Here is a 16972-nt window from a genome sequence, read left to right on the forward strand (position 1 = left end):
TATTGTGATATATCAAATAAGAAAAGAAAAACTTAAAAGGATTACAAATTTAAAAGCCAAGGTTGAGCTCCTCAGAAAGACATTTTAATTTGCAAGTTCAATTGGATTCCTTTTCTCAGCATTGTCTGTATGGTTTCCTGTTTAACAGAATCTACAATAATACAGTTTTGCTCATCCTCACAGGCAACATTTAAAATAACAGTTCAAGCACCTGTTGACCGTGTAGTTTTGTCCAATATGCCATCTATTGAAGAAAAGATTGATGGAGCTTCTAAGACTGTGTCATTTGAAGAATCACCTCTTATGTCAACATACTTGGTGGCAATTGTTGTGGGGGAATTTGATTATATAGAAGGAACAAGTGCAGCAGGTGTATATATATATTGTGTATTTTAAAAGCAAATTCTGGCAGAAAGCATTTCTCAATATTGTAGTGAAAAATCCATTGTCAATGTTGGATAATTGCAGGAAACAAAGTTCGTGTGTATACTGAGGTTGGGAAGACAAGTCAAGGGAAGTTCGCGCTGGATGTTGCACTGCTTACACTTCCATTTTATGCCAAGTACAATCCTATAGTTATTTGGTCTTTTTCATGTGTGCTCTATAAAATTTATCTCTGAAAGCTATAGTCTGTCTGAACTCTTGCATCCTAGAAATTTAATGCATGTCGTATTTAGTTCTTTATTTTTGCACCCTTTGGATATTGTTCCAAAACTTATTCATATTCAGTTGTTTTTAGTTAATTCTTATTTACATGGTTAATTTTGGCCCCTGTGGGTAGATTAGAGAATGCTTTGTAAGTTGATTCTGCTCATTTTTCATTTCCTTTCCTAATTTAAGCCTCTGTCGGTAGATTGGTGTGCTTTCCTTTTGATATGTGCATTACTCTATCCATGCATTGTAGCCTCCAGTCTCATGGTTAGATTTGGCCTTCAATATGATTGTGTTCTATGAAGATTCAACATGTCCTGCAATATAGTCACACAAATTCCAAAAGTCTGGATAAGGAGTATGTATATGCTCTCTGTCCTTGAAGAGCAGAATCTTGTTCCCCTTGTGGATTGGATTGTAGGTTCTTCGCTTGCACTTGGGGCAAACAAAACACAATTTATTTCTCACTGAAGATTTTCAAATCTGATTGCTGAAGGGCTCTGATGCTTCATTTAGAGAGCTTGTGTAAACTTTAAGTCAATAGGGACCAGCATGTGTACAGCTGAGAGTACAGTAAGTGGGAATGAGATTATTAGGTGCTAGATCCATTGTATGTGTTTGCACTTTGGATTAAGTGGATAAATGCTAATAGATAATTAGGTTAGATAGAGAATTCATTGTTTAAATTTTTTAATGAATATTGATGATACAAGATATGCCTCCTTAGAAATCATAAATGCTCATTGGATTGAGGGGCATCTGTGTAATGCCCATTTTTATATCATGGACAAATCACCACAAACACAACTGATTTCACTTTTTGAAAGAGCAACACTGCAACTTCCAATGCATTATGTTCATGCAAGTGCTATTGCTAGTGCAATGACACCTAGTGCCTGTTGATGTTATTGTAGCAGCAGGAGATATCGCTGTCTTACATATGCGATTCTTTTTATTTACTAAATTGCTTGTTCATATTTCTACGTATAATTTTTGTTGGTTGTTTGCATTCATTTGTTAATGGAAAACTAACGGTTGACTATTGGGTTAACTTTGCAACCTTTACCTTTGACCCTTCCGATAAGAGTCATGTCCATTCGTCATGTTGCTTAGTCGAATATATAGTTTCCTTGATCAGGAGTTTTGGTCTATAGTCGTCGAAGGATATTCTGCATATAACTGTGTAATACCCGATAGAGAGTTGCTGTGTATATGTATGTGATGTCTGTGAAAATATAGCTGTGCATATTCTGCATCATCTTCAGGAGTTATTTGCTGTTATCTCTGTGAACGATCTGCTGTGTGTATTTGTGTGAAGCCTGAGATATATATACTGTATGGTTCATAGAGAGTAATCGCTGTGTACATACATGTGATGTGTGTGAATTAATTCTCTTCTTATTCACCCAGTAAACATAAATAATCAAATTTATTTATTGCAGGAAACTAGTGTCTAAGGAATTAATCGATATCTTCAAGATATTGATATATATTGTTTCAGATTAATTCAAATCAAGAAAATTAATCATGTACTTCTGACCATATTATTCTGATCCAAAATTTAACATGTTAGCAAAGCGGCTCTAAGCAAAGATCGTGATCAAAATTATTTAACAGCAAAATATTCTTTTCTTCTTCTTAGGGCATCTATCCTAACTGTTATCACAAAAGCTTGCACCCTTGCTGAGCTATCAATTCAGCAACCTCCTGAAACATGGAAACAACCCCGAAGTGTGGGACCTTGCGCAAGGGGGTTGAGTCTCCAGAGAAGGCTGGCTTCCTTCTCAATCCAGGTGTAGGTGTTGAACCATCTCAACACTTCAAATTTTACTTCTAAGCCTATCCTAATAGCTTGCAGAGGAAAAGGGAAGAGGGAAATGCTTAAAATGAAAGGAGGTGATGCACCAAGATAAGAGATGTTTTTCTCCCCACCTGAAATGGCACAAAGAATCAACTGAAATACCCAAGAGATGCAGAAACTTCAGTTGCATGAGTGACCCCAATGCATGTATGGAGGTTAGAACTTGCTGAATGTCAAGAGGGGAGAAGGTTTCCCACAAGTCACACCCAGAAATAGGTTAACACAACATATATGTAAAAGAAAGCCACAAAATACACTCATAATGAAGGTAAGAACACATACACAACATTCATAAGTTGAAGTAAGGCAAGAATGATGATTTCAATTCATTATAAGGCCAATGGCCAAACTTACAGTTACAGAAATGCAAGATAAATACAAGAGAAGTGAAAGAGCATAGAATAGTTCAAGTCAGTAGGGAGAGAATCCTTTACAATGAGGCATAACAACCTTTATATAGAAAATTGATCGTAGAGGAGAGACCGTTGGTCAAGGAAGAGGAGCTTTGACCCTTGTGTGTGCATGGAAATGTCAGTCAGGGAATGTAGGGAAGTGCATGCACCTGACATTCTGTACATACAAGCAACCTGGCCATACCTTGAAAATGCAATCCTAAGAAGAAAGGCCTTTCAAGAAGGTGGATTGATTGACATTCCAAAGTCAAAGCATGCAGGCATGACATAGGTAACCATAATAAGCATGGCCCTGTACCTCTTGTGATGGAAATCCTGCAAAAATCATTAAATGCACCCTTGCAGCTCCACAAAAGAAGGTGCACAAGTCACAAGAGTCGTCGGAGCATTTAAAGCTTTGAGTGTTGATCACGCCATTCGAAAGTGTTGCAAGCCGGAAGGAAGTCGGATGACTTCGGAAACTCGGGTTCCCGAAGTGGGGAAGACTAAGGAAGGAACTTCGAAACCTTGGGGTTCCGGAGTTCTGGGAAAGAGAGAAGGAGACAAGGGAAGGAACCTCAGAACCTCAGGGTTCCGGAGTTTCGGGGAAGGGGAAGGAGACAAAGAGAAAAGAACTTCAGAACCTTGGGGTTTTGGAGTTCAGAAGAACTGGAGAGAAGGCAAGAAAGGAACTTCAGAACCTTGGGGTTTCAGAGTTCCGGGGAACTGGGAAAAAGGCAAGGAAGGAACTTCAGAACCACAGGGTTCCGGAGTTTCGAGAAAGAGGAAGGGAAGCAAAGGAAATGAACTTCGGAACCTCGGGGTTCTGGACTTTCGGGGAACAAAAGAAGAGACAAGGAAAGGAAAAGGCCAAGGAGGGAAAGGAACTTCGAAACCTATGGGTTTTGGGGTTCAGGGGAATTGGAAAAAGGGGCTAAGGAAGGAACTCCGGAACCTCGAGTTTCCGGAGTTCAAAAAAAGAGAGAAAAAGCTAGAGAAGGAACTTCCTCGAGACAAGACAACACTTCACACTTCATAAATACACTACTTTTCTCCTTGATCAACTGGGGCAGTGCCGGTCCATGGAACATATCTCTGATTGGTTCTCACTGATGGACCAAGGGTGTCATAAAATGACAACACTAACATCGAAAATGGTGAACGGGCTCAAGGTTGAAGATAGACTTGATGGTGCCTCTAACTTCACTTCTTGGAAGTTTAGAGTCCTAATAGCATTAGAAGAAAATGATATTATCGAGTTCGTGGAGAAAGAAGCACTCGAGCGTTCTAACGAGACTGAGAAAACACAATGGAGGAAGAATGGCACGAAGGCCAAGAAAATATTAATTGATTCCGTGAAGGATCACCTTGTGCCTATTATCTCCAAGTTGAAGACAGCTAGAGAAATGTTCAAAACCTTGGAGAGATTATATGAGATCAATAACACCAGCAAAGCTCTTGCTTTAAGGTAACAACTTCATCACATCAAGATGGCTAAAGGAGATTCAGTCATCTCCTTCTTCATGAAGATTACTGAATTGAAGGATCAACTATATGCCATTGGAGACATAGTTGAAGGCAAGAACTTATTCATGTTTGCACATAATAGTCTTCCTCAATCTTGGGAGCCGTTTATTCAAAGTATCAATGGAAGATCTAGGCTACCAAAGTTTGATCACTTTAGAGCAGATTGCATTCAAGAAGAATCCAAGCTGGCAACAAGAGGTATTGGTCGTAGCTGTCACAATGAAGATAATTATGTTCTTGCTACTCAAACTTCAAAGAGGAAAGGAAGAGAAGGGAGAAAAGGAAATTTCAAGAGAAATAGAGACAGGAAATCAGATGCTCCTGAATCAAAGATGAAGAAGGATCTCTCCCATATTCAATGCTTCAGATGTGACAAGTATGGTCACTATGCTAAAGATTGTCCAACTAGACCAAAGCATCGTGTCTCTATTGTGGATGTGTCCATCTTAGCATGATCCAGTGCTTTCATTGATCTTAGGAGTAGTATAGTCTCTCTAAACCTTTAGTCCTTTTTATCTTTTTTTAAAATGAAGTAAATTTCCATGTTCCAACAGCATTTAAGTTAGAGTTAATACAAAATATAAGTCCCCCTTGCGATTCCAGCAATATCACATCAACCATTGGGCTTGTTTACACGTCAAGAGTTGACATTTGGAACCTTGGAGTCACCTCGTATACATAGCTTAGCATTCAAGAGGATTTTTTTCAACAAAGGATAAGATACATTGGTATTTTATTCTGTGTATGAAGTGCATAAAAACACATCAACAAAATCCAATCATAGGAAGTGGGAAGTGGATGGCAAGATGAAGGGGAATGGTTATAGGACACCTCACTAGGTACAACACCTCATATGGATGGCACGGGCCACATGAGGCCAAGAGGGATGGTATATCCGCTCTTGGGCCTAGGGTAGATGATCTCTAGGGCACCCTATCAAGTCATCTTATCCTAGCTTTCCTACGGTTGAATTCCATCAATAAATTAGGCATATCATATGATTAAGTTAATGTTCCTCTATTCCATTTCTTGTTTTACTTGGAAATTGTGATTTAGGGCCGAATTAGGGCATTCACAAATAGGGGACATTACACTTCTTTCTTTGTCATATTAGTTAAGGGTCTTGCTTGCTATGAAAACCTTTTAACGAATCTCCTATAATAGTTGTAGAGGCCAAAAATTCCTCCCAATTGTGTCAATGTCGTAGGAGGTGGAAAATTCAAGATGGATGGAATTTTTTTTGTTTATCTGCTTGAACACCTTGAGCACTAATGACATGGCCCAATGATAAGATCTTTGTTATATCTTCACATTTTGACTCTCTTGCAAAGAGGTCCTCGTTCTAAATTTCTAATATTCCAAGGATGGTATCTAGATGTTTTAAATGGTCTTCTCAAGTCTCGCTGTAAATCAAAATGTAATAAAAGAAAACCAAAACATTTTTTTTTGTATTTGATTGCCAAAAAAACGGTTCATGCATGATTAGAAAGTGGCTGATGCTTATATAAAGTTAAAAGGAATGACCGAGAATTCAAAATGCCTAAAGTAATACTTGAATGCTTTTTATATGCACATCATCATCTCTTACTCAAATCTAATGGTACCTAATCTTTTTAAAATACATATCTCCATGTTATTCATCAGTTAGTTCATCAATCTTGGGAATGGGATACTTGTTTTTGTTGGTTTTTTTGTTCGAAGTTTTGTAATCAATACGTATATTCATTGTTCCATCTTTTTTCGTCACAAGAACCTTGGACGAGGCAAATAGGCTAGAGCTGGGCTTTCTATGACCCATCTCCTAGAGCTCTTTGGTGGCCTTTTCATTCCCTTCTTTGTACAATCTTTGGTGGTAGTAAGGAGTGGTCATGATAGGCTCGGTGTTTGGTTCCAGCTCTATAATATGTTAGAATTGTTTATCAGGTTCTCGGAGGCAAATCACTAAACACTGTATAGTGCTTATTCAAAATATCTTGAATAACATGATAAGTCCATTGCTTACTCGTGGATAGATTTGTATGCGTGATCAAACAACTTGATGTCCAAGCAACTTGTCCTTTGTAGAATGCCTTTTCTATCTTTTTAGCTATTACCACTCATAGTGCTCCACTAGAAAATCCTCTAAGTACCACACGTTCCCTTTAGATTTAAACTTGAGCTCCATGGACTGATAGTTTTGTGAAAACTCACCAAAGGAGTGCAGCCATTGTACACCCAAAATTATGTTAGTCTCACCTAACCCCACAATATAGAAATCATCGCATACCTTATATGATCTCCCATGGTTATGTTGAGTTTTTGGATTATTTTGGTGCGTGGAATTATGAATACATTAGTAATGATATTGGATCCTTCAAGTTTTTTAGCTTTTAGGCCTCTCATAAACTCCAAGCTTGCATCAATGAAAATGTGGGTATTCCCACTATCAATAAGCACTGTGATCGACTACCTAGATAATAGTCGAACTTTGAAAGGATGATACCTGGGTGCTCTAGAAAGAGCTCCAAGTGTACCTCTATTTGTATATGCATCCTCCATCTATTTAGTTTTATGCTCCCCTACAACTGATTGTGGCCCAGATTCTTTGAGATATAAATCATCATCTGATATTATCTCAATATAATGGACTTGGCCTTTACCTAAGCATCTGTGATTTCATTCCCATGGCTCCTTGCAAGAAAAGGATAGCTTCTTCCTTCTAAGTTCATTTCTGTTTTAGTCATTTGGCCTTTTGGTCATAAGTGGTGGATGTGTGTTCTTTGTCCGTGTGAGTAAGATACCCCTTCTTGCCTTTTTGAAAATCTCCTTCATGTTGCACAGAGTTGGACCCTTTAGATTGAGATAGATATTTTCCCTCAACTGCTTCTTGTAGATAAGTGAGTGCAAAGGCCTTAACAAGACCTTTGAGGGGTTAAAACAAGTCTTCAACAAATATAAAAGTGATTCTGTTTTCAGAATCGCCAGGTACCACCATTGCAACTTATTGGAATTTACCAATATAAGATTCTGTTGAGTGTTGTTGTTTGATACCTGCAAGTTCTCTGAAATACTCATCCTCATCCTTTTGGTCAAAACAGTCTATATAATCCTTTGATGATTACCTACCCTTCAACAAATTAATTGGTCAAAGGGTATTTATAACAAAACAATTTCATTTAGACTTGATTTTGATTTAATGGTTTATTATTGGAATACACATCAACCTAGAACATTACCTTGGTGACATGCATGGAAGAGGAACCCCTTGGTCATCCACTTATAGCATGTTATTGGTTTGAGCTTAACCCCATTTTAAAACTAAAAGTTTTAATCTAAAGAAATTATGACTTTAACACAAAAATTGTAAGATTTTGCTGAGAGTGCAAGCCAACATGCACAAAAGGTGGATCCAATAGGCCTAGGTTAGAGAAGCATGCAACACTAGCAAGAAGTAAACAAATAATCCAAGATTGCAAAATGCAATAATATGTAATTCTAAAACAAAGAGGATATACAAGAGAGTGCTGAAGTGTGAGCATGAGGTGAGCATATATAGGATATGCCCTTGTGAGGAGCCCTAACTAGCTATTAGTAAGTGAGGAGTCCTAAAAAACAACCACTTGCTAAATATAGAAGATGCCACATTTATGAGATGACATCTACACAAATAGAGACCTACCTAAGCAACCTTGTTATAATGTATATGATAAGGTTAGGATAATAAACTAAATGTGTAAATAAAATAATGCACTAACACTCTTCCATAAGCAGAGGTTAATTGAGTAGAGATGGGTCTCGACAAATGTGTCCCAATGTTAGGTACCCTTGTACAAAATGTTCACTTTTCTCTTCTATTGGGTTAAAACATTTTTTACATGGGTAGGGGGTTTTCTTTTTTCTCTTCTTTTAGGGGAACATTTTGCACATGGTGTTGATGTGTGTTTTATGCACATGCAAGCATCAGAATAAAATACCAAAGTCCTTTACCCTCTCTTGAATAAAATCACCTCAAATGCTAAGGATGAGATCAACTAAAATGATTCCAAGGTTTCTACAGTTAGGTCTTAATGAGTGGGTAACTCAACGATCGATTTGAATTGCTGTTTTCACTTGGGGATTTACACAATTGTTGGAATCAACTTCACTTATCATGAATATGGAATTGGTGTGCTGATAACATAGGATTTCTCTCTAGCAATTTCTTGATCACATTTAGCAAATTCTTGTTCGTTGATTCGGCTAACCCATTACCCTGAGGATAATAATTCGATGAAAACTTAAGGGTTATACCATATTCAAAAGCCCAATTTGAAAATTTTAATGATTAAAAGTAGGACCATTATCACAAACAATAGCATGTGTCCAAACCTGGTAATGATGTTTTCCTCTAAAAATTTGATTACCACATCAGTTGTACATAACTTCAAAGCTTGAGCTTCTGACCACCGAGTATAGTAATCAGTCGCGGTTAGAATGTACCTGTGTTGCGCGGAGGAAGGTGGATTGATCATACCAATAAAGTCGATACCCCACATAGCGAAAGGTTTGGACTCGATCACAGGCTGCAGTGGCATGGCTGGATTCTTCTCTCGGACAGCAGCTACTTGGCATGTGTGACACGTCTTCACATGTTCATGAGTATCGTGGAACAAAGTAGGCCAGTAATAGCGTGCTCTCAAAATTTGGTGTGCAGTAGCCAAGCTTGCACCATGGCCTGTCCCAAATTTGTTGTGAAAATGCTCCATAATCTATTTCGCTTCATCTCTGTCAACACATCGCAAATATATTCCTTTATGATTTCTTCGGTTTAAAACTGAGCCTTGTAACATAAAATGTTGACACTTCAATCTTAATGCTCTTTTCTGAGCGGGGCTCATATGAGCGGGACACTTCTGGTTCAGTAAATAGCAAACAATATCTCTATACCATTCATTTGGAGTGGATCTTCAATTGCATAGACTTGTTGGACTAATCCGGGTCCATCCATTGCCAAAGTCTGCGCTAAGGCTTGACCTCTAACAAGTCTCATTGGTTGGATCTCGATGTCATGCTCTTGGATAGTGGCGACCCACTTTCCTCTCCTTTCTCCTAATTCATTCTGCATAAGGAGCGTCTTAACTACTGCATTGAGGACTATGGCATAAACTTTCGTCCTCAAAATGTAATGTCTGAATTTCTTTATCGCTTTCACCAAAGCATAAGCTTGTTTCTCTACATTTGGGTATCTTAGCTCCACATCTTTCAATGGTGCGCTCATAAATGCTATGGGATGTTCATCTTTATCTTCATTCTTTTGCGTAATGATTGCAACACATGTATGTTCAGAAGCAAAAGAATACAAGTAGAAAGGTCTTGTATAATCAGGACTGACCAACACAGGAGTCTCGGTGCTGGCGGACTTGATTTCTTCAAACGCTTTCTTTGCTTCTGTCGTCCATTCCATCTTGGCATCTTTCTTCATCATTTCATTCAATGGTTGTATTATCTTAGCAAATTCAGAGATAAATTTCCTCATAAAATTAATCTTACCAAAGAAGGATTTCTATTCTTTCTTACTGCATGGGAGGTTGATCTTTGATATGGCCTCAACTCTTTCTGGATCAATAGAAATTCCTCTCTCTGGGATAACATGTCCTAGCAATTTTTCTTCTGTGACTCCGAATATGCATTCCTTGGGATTAAGGGATATCCTGTATTTTCTGAATCTTTGAAATACCTTTCTCATATCTTCAATGTGATCTTTTCTTTTCTTTGAAAAAATTGTAATATCATCCATGTAAATAATGATGCACATTCCAACCAAATAAATCTTGAAATGCAATATCCATGGCTCTCTGGAACGTGGCTCCAACATTGATTAAGCCAAATGGCATCCTTCTGTATGCAAATGTACCCTACTTCGTGGTGAAGGCTGTCTTCAATCTATCTTCATATTCTACCATCACCTGATTGTATCTTGAATATCCATCCAAAAAGGACATCATCTGTGATCCATTCACAATCTGTAAAACCTCATCCAATGACGAAAGTGGGTAATTATCCTTTCCTGATGCTCTATTCAAATTTTGAAAATCAACACAAACCCTTATCTCTCCATTCTTCTTTCTAACTGGGACCAAATTGGCGACCCACATCGAGTGTTGCACGGGAAAGATAATCCTGGCTGACAACAATTTCTTCACTTGATTTATGAGAGGCTCCACTGGCCTCTGTCTCTGTCTAAATGACTTATTGTCTGGCTTCAAGGGAATAGTGTGTGTAATGATTGATGTATCATATGTCTTCAAATCGTCATATCCCCATGCAATCACATCAAGAAAATCTCTCATGTTCTTCAATATGCCTTCCCTTTCATTGGGTGTGCATGCTCTCCCTATGAATACATTCTTAACTTCTTCATTATTTCCCAAATTCACCGTTTCACAGGCACCTCCACTTGAGTCATGCGGTCTTTCTACTTTCATCTTATCTTGATCAAATATTCTTTCTAGCTCTATCATCCCCTTAGGAATGACATTCGTCTTCAAATCTAGGATACCATCAAAATCATATTCTGCTTCCTCGACTTCCTCTTCATCAATAATATAACTCAAGAAAATATCTCTGTTTGTCAGAAAATCCAATATATGCTTATCATCTTCAAAAACTTGGAAATTGGTAACATTACTTGGTACGGATGGAACTGATGCAAGCTCCACTGTAAACTTCTTCAATCCTTCCATGGCAATGGGTGCCAAGGAACTAGCAACCTATGCAAGTGTATTCGTCACTTGGTTCTGTGATCTGTATGCTTGATATTAAAAGCATCAAAGTTTTCGATGAGATCCCATACTCTATTACGGTATTTGGTCACTCTTTTGTCATGGCAGACATATTGTTTTCGCACTTGTCTCACTACAACTTCTGAATCTCCAAACACATGTAAAATCTTCACTTTCTTCTGAATGGCTAACATCAATCCATAAACTAAGGATTCATACTCAACAACATTATTCATACATGGGAACTGTAATCTATGAGCAGCTAAATAAGTTTCCCCTGAGGGACTGATAATTCAAACCTGACTCCTGATCCTCTCTTAGATTTTGAGCCATCAAATTTTCATGTCCAAACTTGATTTTCATCATGTATTTCCTCTTCTTTAATTTTATCTTCAGTTTTATTTGCAATTTCCTCATTCGGCTTGGATGAGGCCTCTTTAATCTCTTCTAGTGTCAGAATTTTAGGAATTCTCTTGTGTATTTGATTCAAAGCTATCTTGCACATTGCGCAAGAGAATTCGGAATGAGCGACATTGTGAATTCGACACCAATTTGGCAACAATAAATCTTGATCGCGAGCATAGTTGCCTAACTCAACTCCCTGTTGAATATTCTTAAATACAAATCCTCTGAAACTTTCAAACATGTCAACCTCTTCATCTGTATCATGATCACTTTCCACTACAACTTCTGTGGAATTCACAATCTCTTGGTTTTCTTCTATCTCTTTTATTGGGCTTTGAAGCATCAAAACCTATGCAGCTTTTGATCTGTAATTTCTCAGATCAGTTTCTAGGAAAAGAATCTCATTGTTTTCCCCATATTCTGTTATCATCAATCTTAATCTGGGGGTACTATCAATCTTGATCTGATTGGGTACACCTCTCCATGGCAGCCGCATGTGAGAGAAATCAGTCGAAAAGTATCCATTCAATCTTCTTGACCAATCTCGACTCAGAAGCATGCCATATCCATTGGGAATGTCTACAACTGATATATCTATGAAGTACTGGACTCTTGGATCTACGACTAATTGCATATGAATATTGTTTAGTTCTCCAATCACAGGTACTTCTGTCTTATCTAATTGTGTAACTCTTTTACTAGTTTGTATGGGAATGAGACCCAATTTCTTGCATATAGCGTTCGACATTACATTACTTGAAGCTTCGAAATCCACTAGACAATCCACCAGACAATCCACCAGACAATTGTGTAGAAGCAATCTCACTCTTTGGAAGGATTTCACCCTTGGTGGACTTTTTCAGTCATAACTGGTGAATCCTTAACTCTTTTCACATTATCTCTTGTGAGCAAAGCTTTACCTTCTAACATGTCTTCTTTCTTTGGCACAACTAGTGTATTGGATGATCCTTGAATTACACATACCGTATCTGGCAATTGTTGATCATTTGGTTCGCCTTGAACCACATTTATGCTAGCTTGATGAGCATTTGTAGTATCTCTTGGAATGTTTGAATTTGTAGTATTTTCACTTAAACCATTTATCAATGTATCTCTAATCTTAGGCACCTTCATCAATTCAAATAATGGCAGGCTCACCTTGACTTTCCTGAATTCTTCTAACACACAGACTCAACCTCTTCAACTCTTCCTTCAAAGGAGGAACATTCTTCTGTCTATACTCAGGTGAATCTTGTGGATAGCTTGGTGTATTGCTAGCATTCGGATTGGGTGGAGTAGCAAAGTTGTTCAGAGGAATAGAAGTAGTTAAAGGTTCTTGATTTCTTTGATTCCTCTGATAAACTCTGGGTCCTGTGTTTCTCGACGATTGGTGAAATATCTCTCTTACTCCCTCAACTAAAACACTGTTATTCAATGGTGGAAAGTAGTAGTTTGAATCTTCAATAGGTTCATTGGTTGAAGCAGGTGGAAACTGGGAACCAAGCGGAACCATAGGTCCATTGGCCGATTTTGGAGGAAATCTCCCACTCTGTTCACATACTAAACTTTCTTCACAAATCAGAGGAAGTTTGAAATCCTCAATGATTAATGCTTGATCGTATCTCGTGGTAGGGACAATTTCATATCCCGTCGTTGGAGTGCTCTCTGATGCTTCATTGTTACGCACTTCTTGTTGGAAAATATCAGCTACAACCTCGAATTCGGGACAATGCAACTTCGAATGTTGACTGGTGTTGTGTAATCTGCACCAATTTGATAAAGCAACCTCCACGAGGAAGACTCTATCAGTTGGTCGACTCTCCGAAGTTGGCGGATTGTCAAGAGGTGACGACACGTTTCCATTGTCGGGTGCAGTATTCCACACTTTCTTATGATAATTCTGATTATTGCCATGATACCCTTGGTTATTACTACTCTAATTATTTTTATTGTTGCTTTGGTAACCCTGATTGATGTTTTGATAATTCTGATTATTATTCTGATAGTTTTGGTTACCACCTTGGTAATTTCTATGCATACTGTAGAGCTGATTGTTCTGATTCCTCAAATGAGTAACCTCTGTAGATAACTTGTTTACTTGGTCTATCAACTCTTCCATTTCTTCCTTCTCCTCCCGTGTCCTCGTGGATGTCACTACATTTTGCAGGTACATTGGATACGTTTGCGGAGCTTGAGAAATGGGTGGTCCAGGATGGAGTACCAACTGATTTGACGGTTGAACTACTGGATACATCGGTTGTGGAACTTGATTCATTATTGGCGTATGATGCACCAAAGCTTGACTAAGGTTCTGAATTTGATTTGCGACCGCTAGCAACCCCAAATTGAGCAAAGGTACACTGAGATTTTGATGCAATATTTTACTAACTTCTATTGCCTTTGCATATGCTTCATTCAAATCTGCTGGAGAGGGATTAGTTCGCACAAACATTGTTGTAAGTGGATCTAGAGCATGATAATATATCTCTCGAGTATCTGGAATAAGATAAGGAGTCCGCAATCTTGTGTAAGCTTTCTGAAACCGGTTGTTGAATGAAGTAATAGGTTCGTGCTCTTGTCTTTTACTTTCAACAAACTGTCTATGCAACTCCGATGGGGAAAATTGGATACCAAATTTTCCACTGAACGCATCCTTCAATGCTTCCCATGAGGTGATGGATCCTGTAGGTAAATGGATAAACCAATAATATGCCTCTTCTCCAAGGAATAAGGGAAAAGTCTGCAAGCCACATCTCCATACTCAATCGATCTGTTTCTCAAATGGTCTTCAAACATCTTAATGTGATCTTTTGCCGTTCGGTTCAAGTCATTAGCATTGTACTTCGAACAAAAGTTTTCCAAATTCTTCGGCATATCATGTATGTCTTCGAATGCAAGTGGTGACGGGTTGGTGACTAACCAGGTAGCACCGTTCGGAGGTGGACCCTGATTTTGAGCCATCTCTTGATCTTTTGCTTGAAATTGCTGATCTTCCTCTTGATTCTGATCTTGAAATAGAGGATTCTGAAGAATATTATCTCCTCCTAGCACGTCCTCTTGATTGAACGATCTATTTCTTTTTGCTGTGTCGGAACTTGAAGTCTCTCGCCTTCCAAATCTGGATCTACGAGGAGTCCCCAACTCGCAATGTCTTTGTTCTCCTGGAGCTGATCTTAGAATTCTCTGAAATATTTCGGGTGAAAAGGAATTGATGCGATCTAGCGTGACCTATCTAGGATCAATCTGGACTAGTTGTAATTCTTGAGCAAATAGATCCCTTTCAATTTGTGCGTCAATTTGTTCAGCTAAAAGAAATTCCAATGTAGTGTTGTGCACTTGTTTTTACTTCCTAGGCAAGATTGTTCCAACTGGATATGATTTTTCTTTCGTCTCCCAAGTTGGGCTGCTAGAACTCGAGTTTGTCTAGGTCAAGCTCGTTACTTCTATCAGGATCAGGCAACACCATTGTGGTTCATACTAAACTTGGAAATCTTCAATTGGTTCAATTTCTTCTCTGCTGATTGGTGGATTGATTCTCGCGATTATTTGCGACAAGAACAAAAACAATCGGACGCAAATTTCCCAACCGCTCTTCTTTATCAATTACTGCTCTTACTTGTTTGATTTCAGCGTGACTACTTTGGTTTCTCCAAGCAAGAGTGTTGAACTGTGAAATGATATCTCTTTGTTCACCTTGAAAGCAACACCATTCGGGAACATAATCTTCAAAAGATAATTGCAAGGCCCTAGATAACTCTTGCGAATATGAATTGATATGATCTGCAGTTCAGCTGTTCACGGCTTGATAATGATCAGCCCTCCTTGTAGCGCCAAAAGATGTTGATGTGTGTTTTATGCACATGCAAGCATCAGAATAAAATACCAAAGTACTTTATCTTCTCTTGATCAAAATCACCTCAGATGCTAAGGATAAGATCAACTAAAATGATTCCAAGGTTTCTACAGTCAGGTCTTGACGAGTGGCTAACTCAATGGTCGATGTGAATTGTTCGAATCAACTTTACTTATCATGAATATGGAATTGGTGTGCATATAACTTAGGATTTCACAATGTAGTTCTGGACTTAATTCTAACAAGACTTTTTAAAAAAAAGGACAAAAGGGAATAGGGTTCATGAATTCTATTCTAAGCCTAGGAATGTAGGAAATGATGAACAAAGTCATCGGAATCAATTTAGGCAAGGTCTCACCATCAAATCAAACAAATTTTGACACGAGCTTAGTGCAATCATCTAAGGTGTATCTCATAGATATTCAAATTACTACCATCTAACATTGAAACCATCCAAGTTGATGCATAACAATGGACGTATAATAATCAAAGTTAAGTTTGCATAAATTTCCAGTTGATCACGCAAGGCACACTTACAATCAGCAAGAGGCTAGTGGTATGTATTAATAGATTCCACACAAATATACTCAACAATTCTTTCATTCAATCTTACAAACATTGAAAGCCAATTCTAAATCTAAAATTCTAATCTAACTTGGAGGAATTGAGAACCTTGAAAGAACAATGATTTATATTCAAAAGCTGCAGCATATACCAACGATTCTACAAAATCTCTCCCTTAAAAATGAGAGGCAATGAGGTATATATAGAGTCTCATACAAAATGGATAACCAAGATTAAATCAAAATCAAAGGCCAAGATCATGCCAACAAAACCCTAGAGTTGCCCTAATTAGGGTTGACATAAAAAATGGAGCCACAAACATATGGTCCAATAGAAAAACACCTAGTCATCAAATAGGGAATCTTCTAAAAGATTCCGCCGTGCATCTCTTTTTCTCACAACATAATCCAAGAATCTAGCTAATACAGGATGTAACTCCTCCATGAAAATGTTGGGTAAGGTATCCTACTATAAATCAATCACGTCCAACGCATCCGAGCAAGCATCCAAGGTGTTCTCCCAATCTGGCATGAGCTTTTGCGAATTATGAACATGAATCAACAAAGAGACCAAATCATCGATCTGACTCTTCTTCAAAGAGTCCAACTGATTGAAATACATGAATTTCATTTTGTCTCTCAATTCTGCTAAGTGTAAACCGCTGGCTTCACTGACATCAACTCACAATAGTTCCTCAATTGAGGCAAGGATCTTAGACTGAATATCATGAATTGATCCTTCCATCTCTACACAACTCTTTTGTGCGCTCTCATAAGTTGATTTTTTCATGGCCAATGAACAATACCAACCATGAAAATCATATCTATCTCCATTGTGCACAATATTCTCTTTGATCAATGTGGATGTAGGAACTTTCTTTAAAGCTCTGAGGCGTGGAATAGTCTCTTGAATAGGTCAGAATTCTTCCCAAACTCCCTCCAAATATTGTATCCCGAATACAAGCCCCGTTGTCCTGTCA

General features: G+C 38.2%; 1 protein-coding gene across 2 annotated transcripts in view; it reads left to right on the forward strand.

Annotated features, from left to right (window-relative positions):
• LOC131061912 (aminopeptidase M1) overlaps positions 1 to 16972 on the forward strand; it is an 89855-nt gene that overhangs the window by 14234 nt on the left and 58649 nt on the right. For both annotated transcript variants that reach the window (XM_057995763.2, XM_057995762.2), the window contains exons 6-7: positions 184 to 370; positions 469 to 562. In XM_057995763.2, coding sequence (XP_057851746.1) covers positions 184 to 370; positions 469 to 562 — 281 coding nt within the window. The remainder of the gene's footprint in view (positions 1 to 183; positions 371 to 468; positions 563 to 16972) is intronic.

The sequence above is a fragment of the Cryptomeria japonica genome, chromosome 9 (genome assembly GCF_030272615.1).
Source record: "Cryptomeria japonica chromosome 9, Sugi_1.0, whole genome shotgun sequence".
Taxonomy (NCBI): Eukaryota; Viridiplantae; Streptophyta; class Pinopsida; order Cupressales; family Cupressaceae; genus Cryptomeria; species Cryptomeria japonica.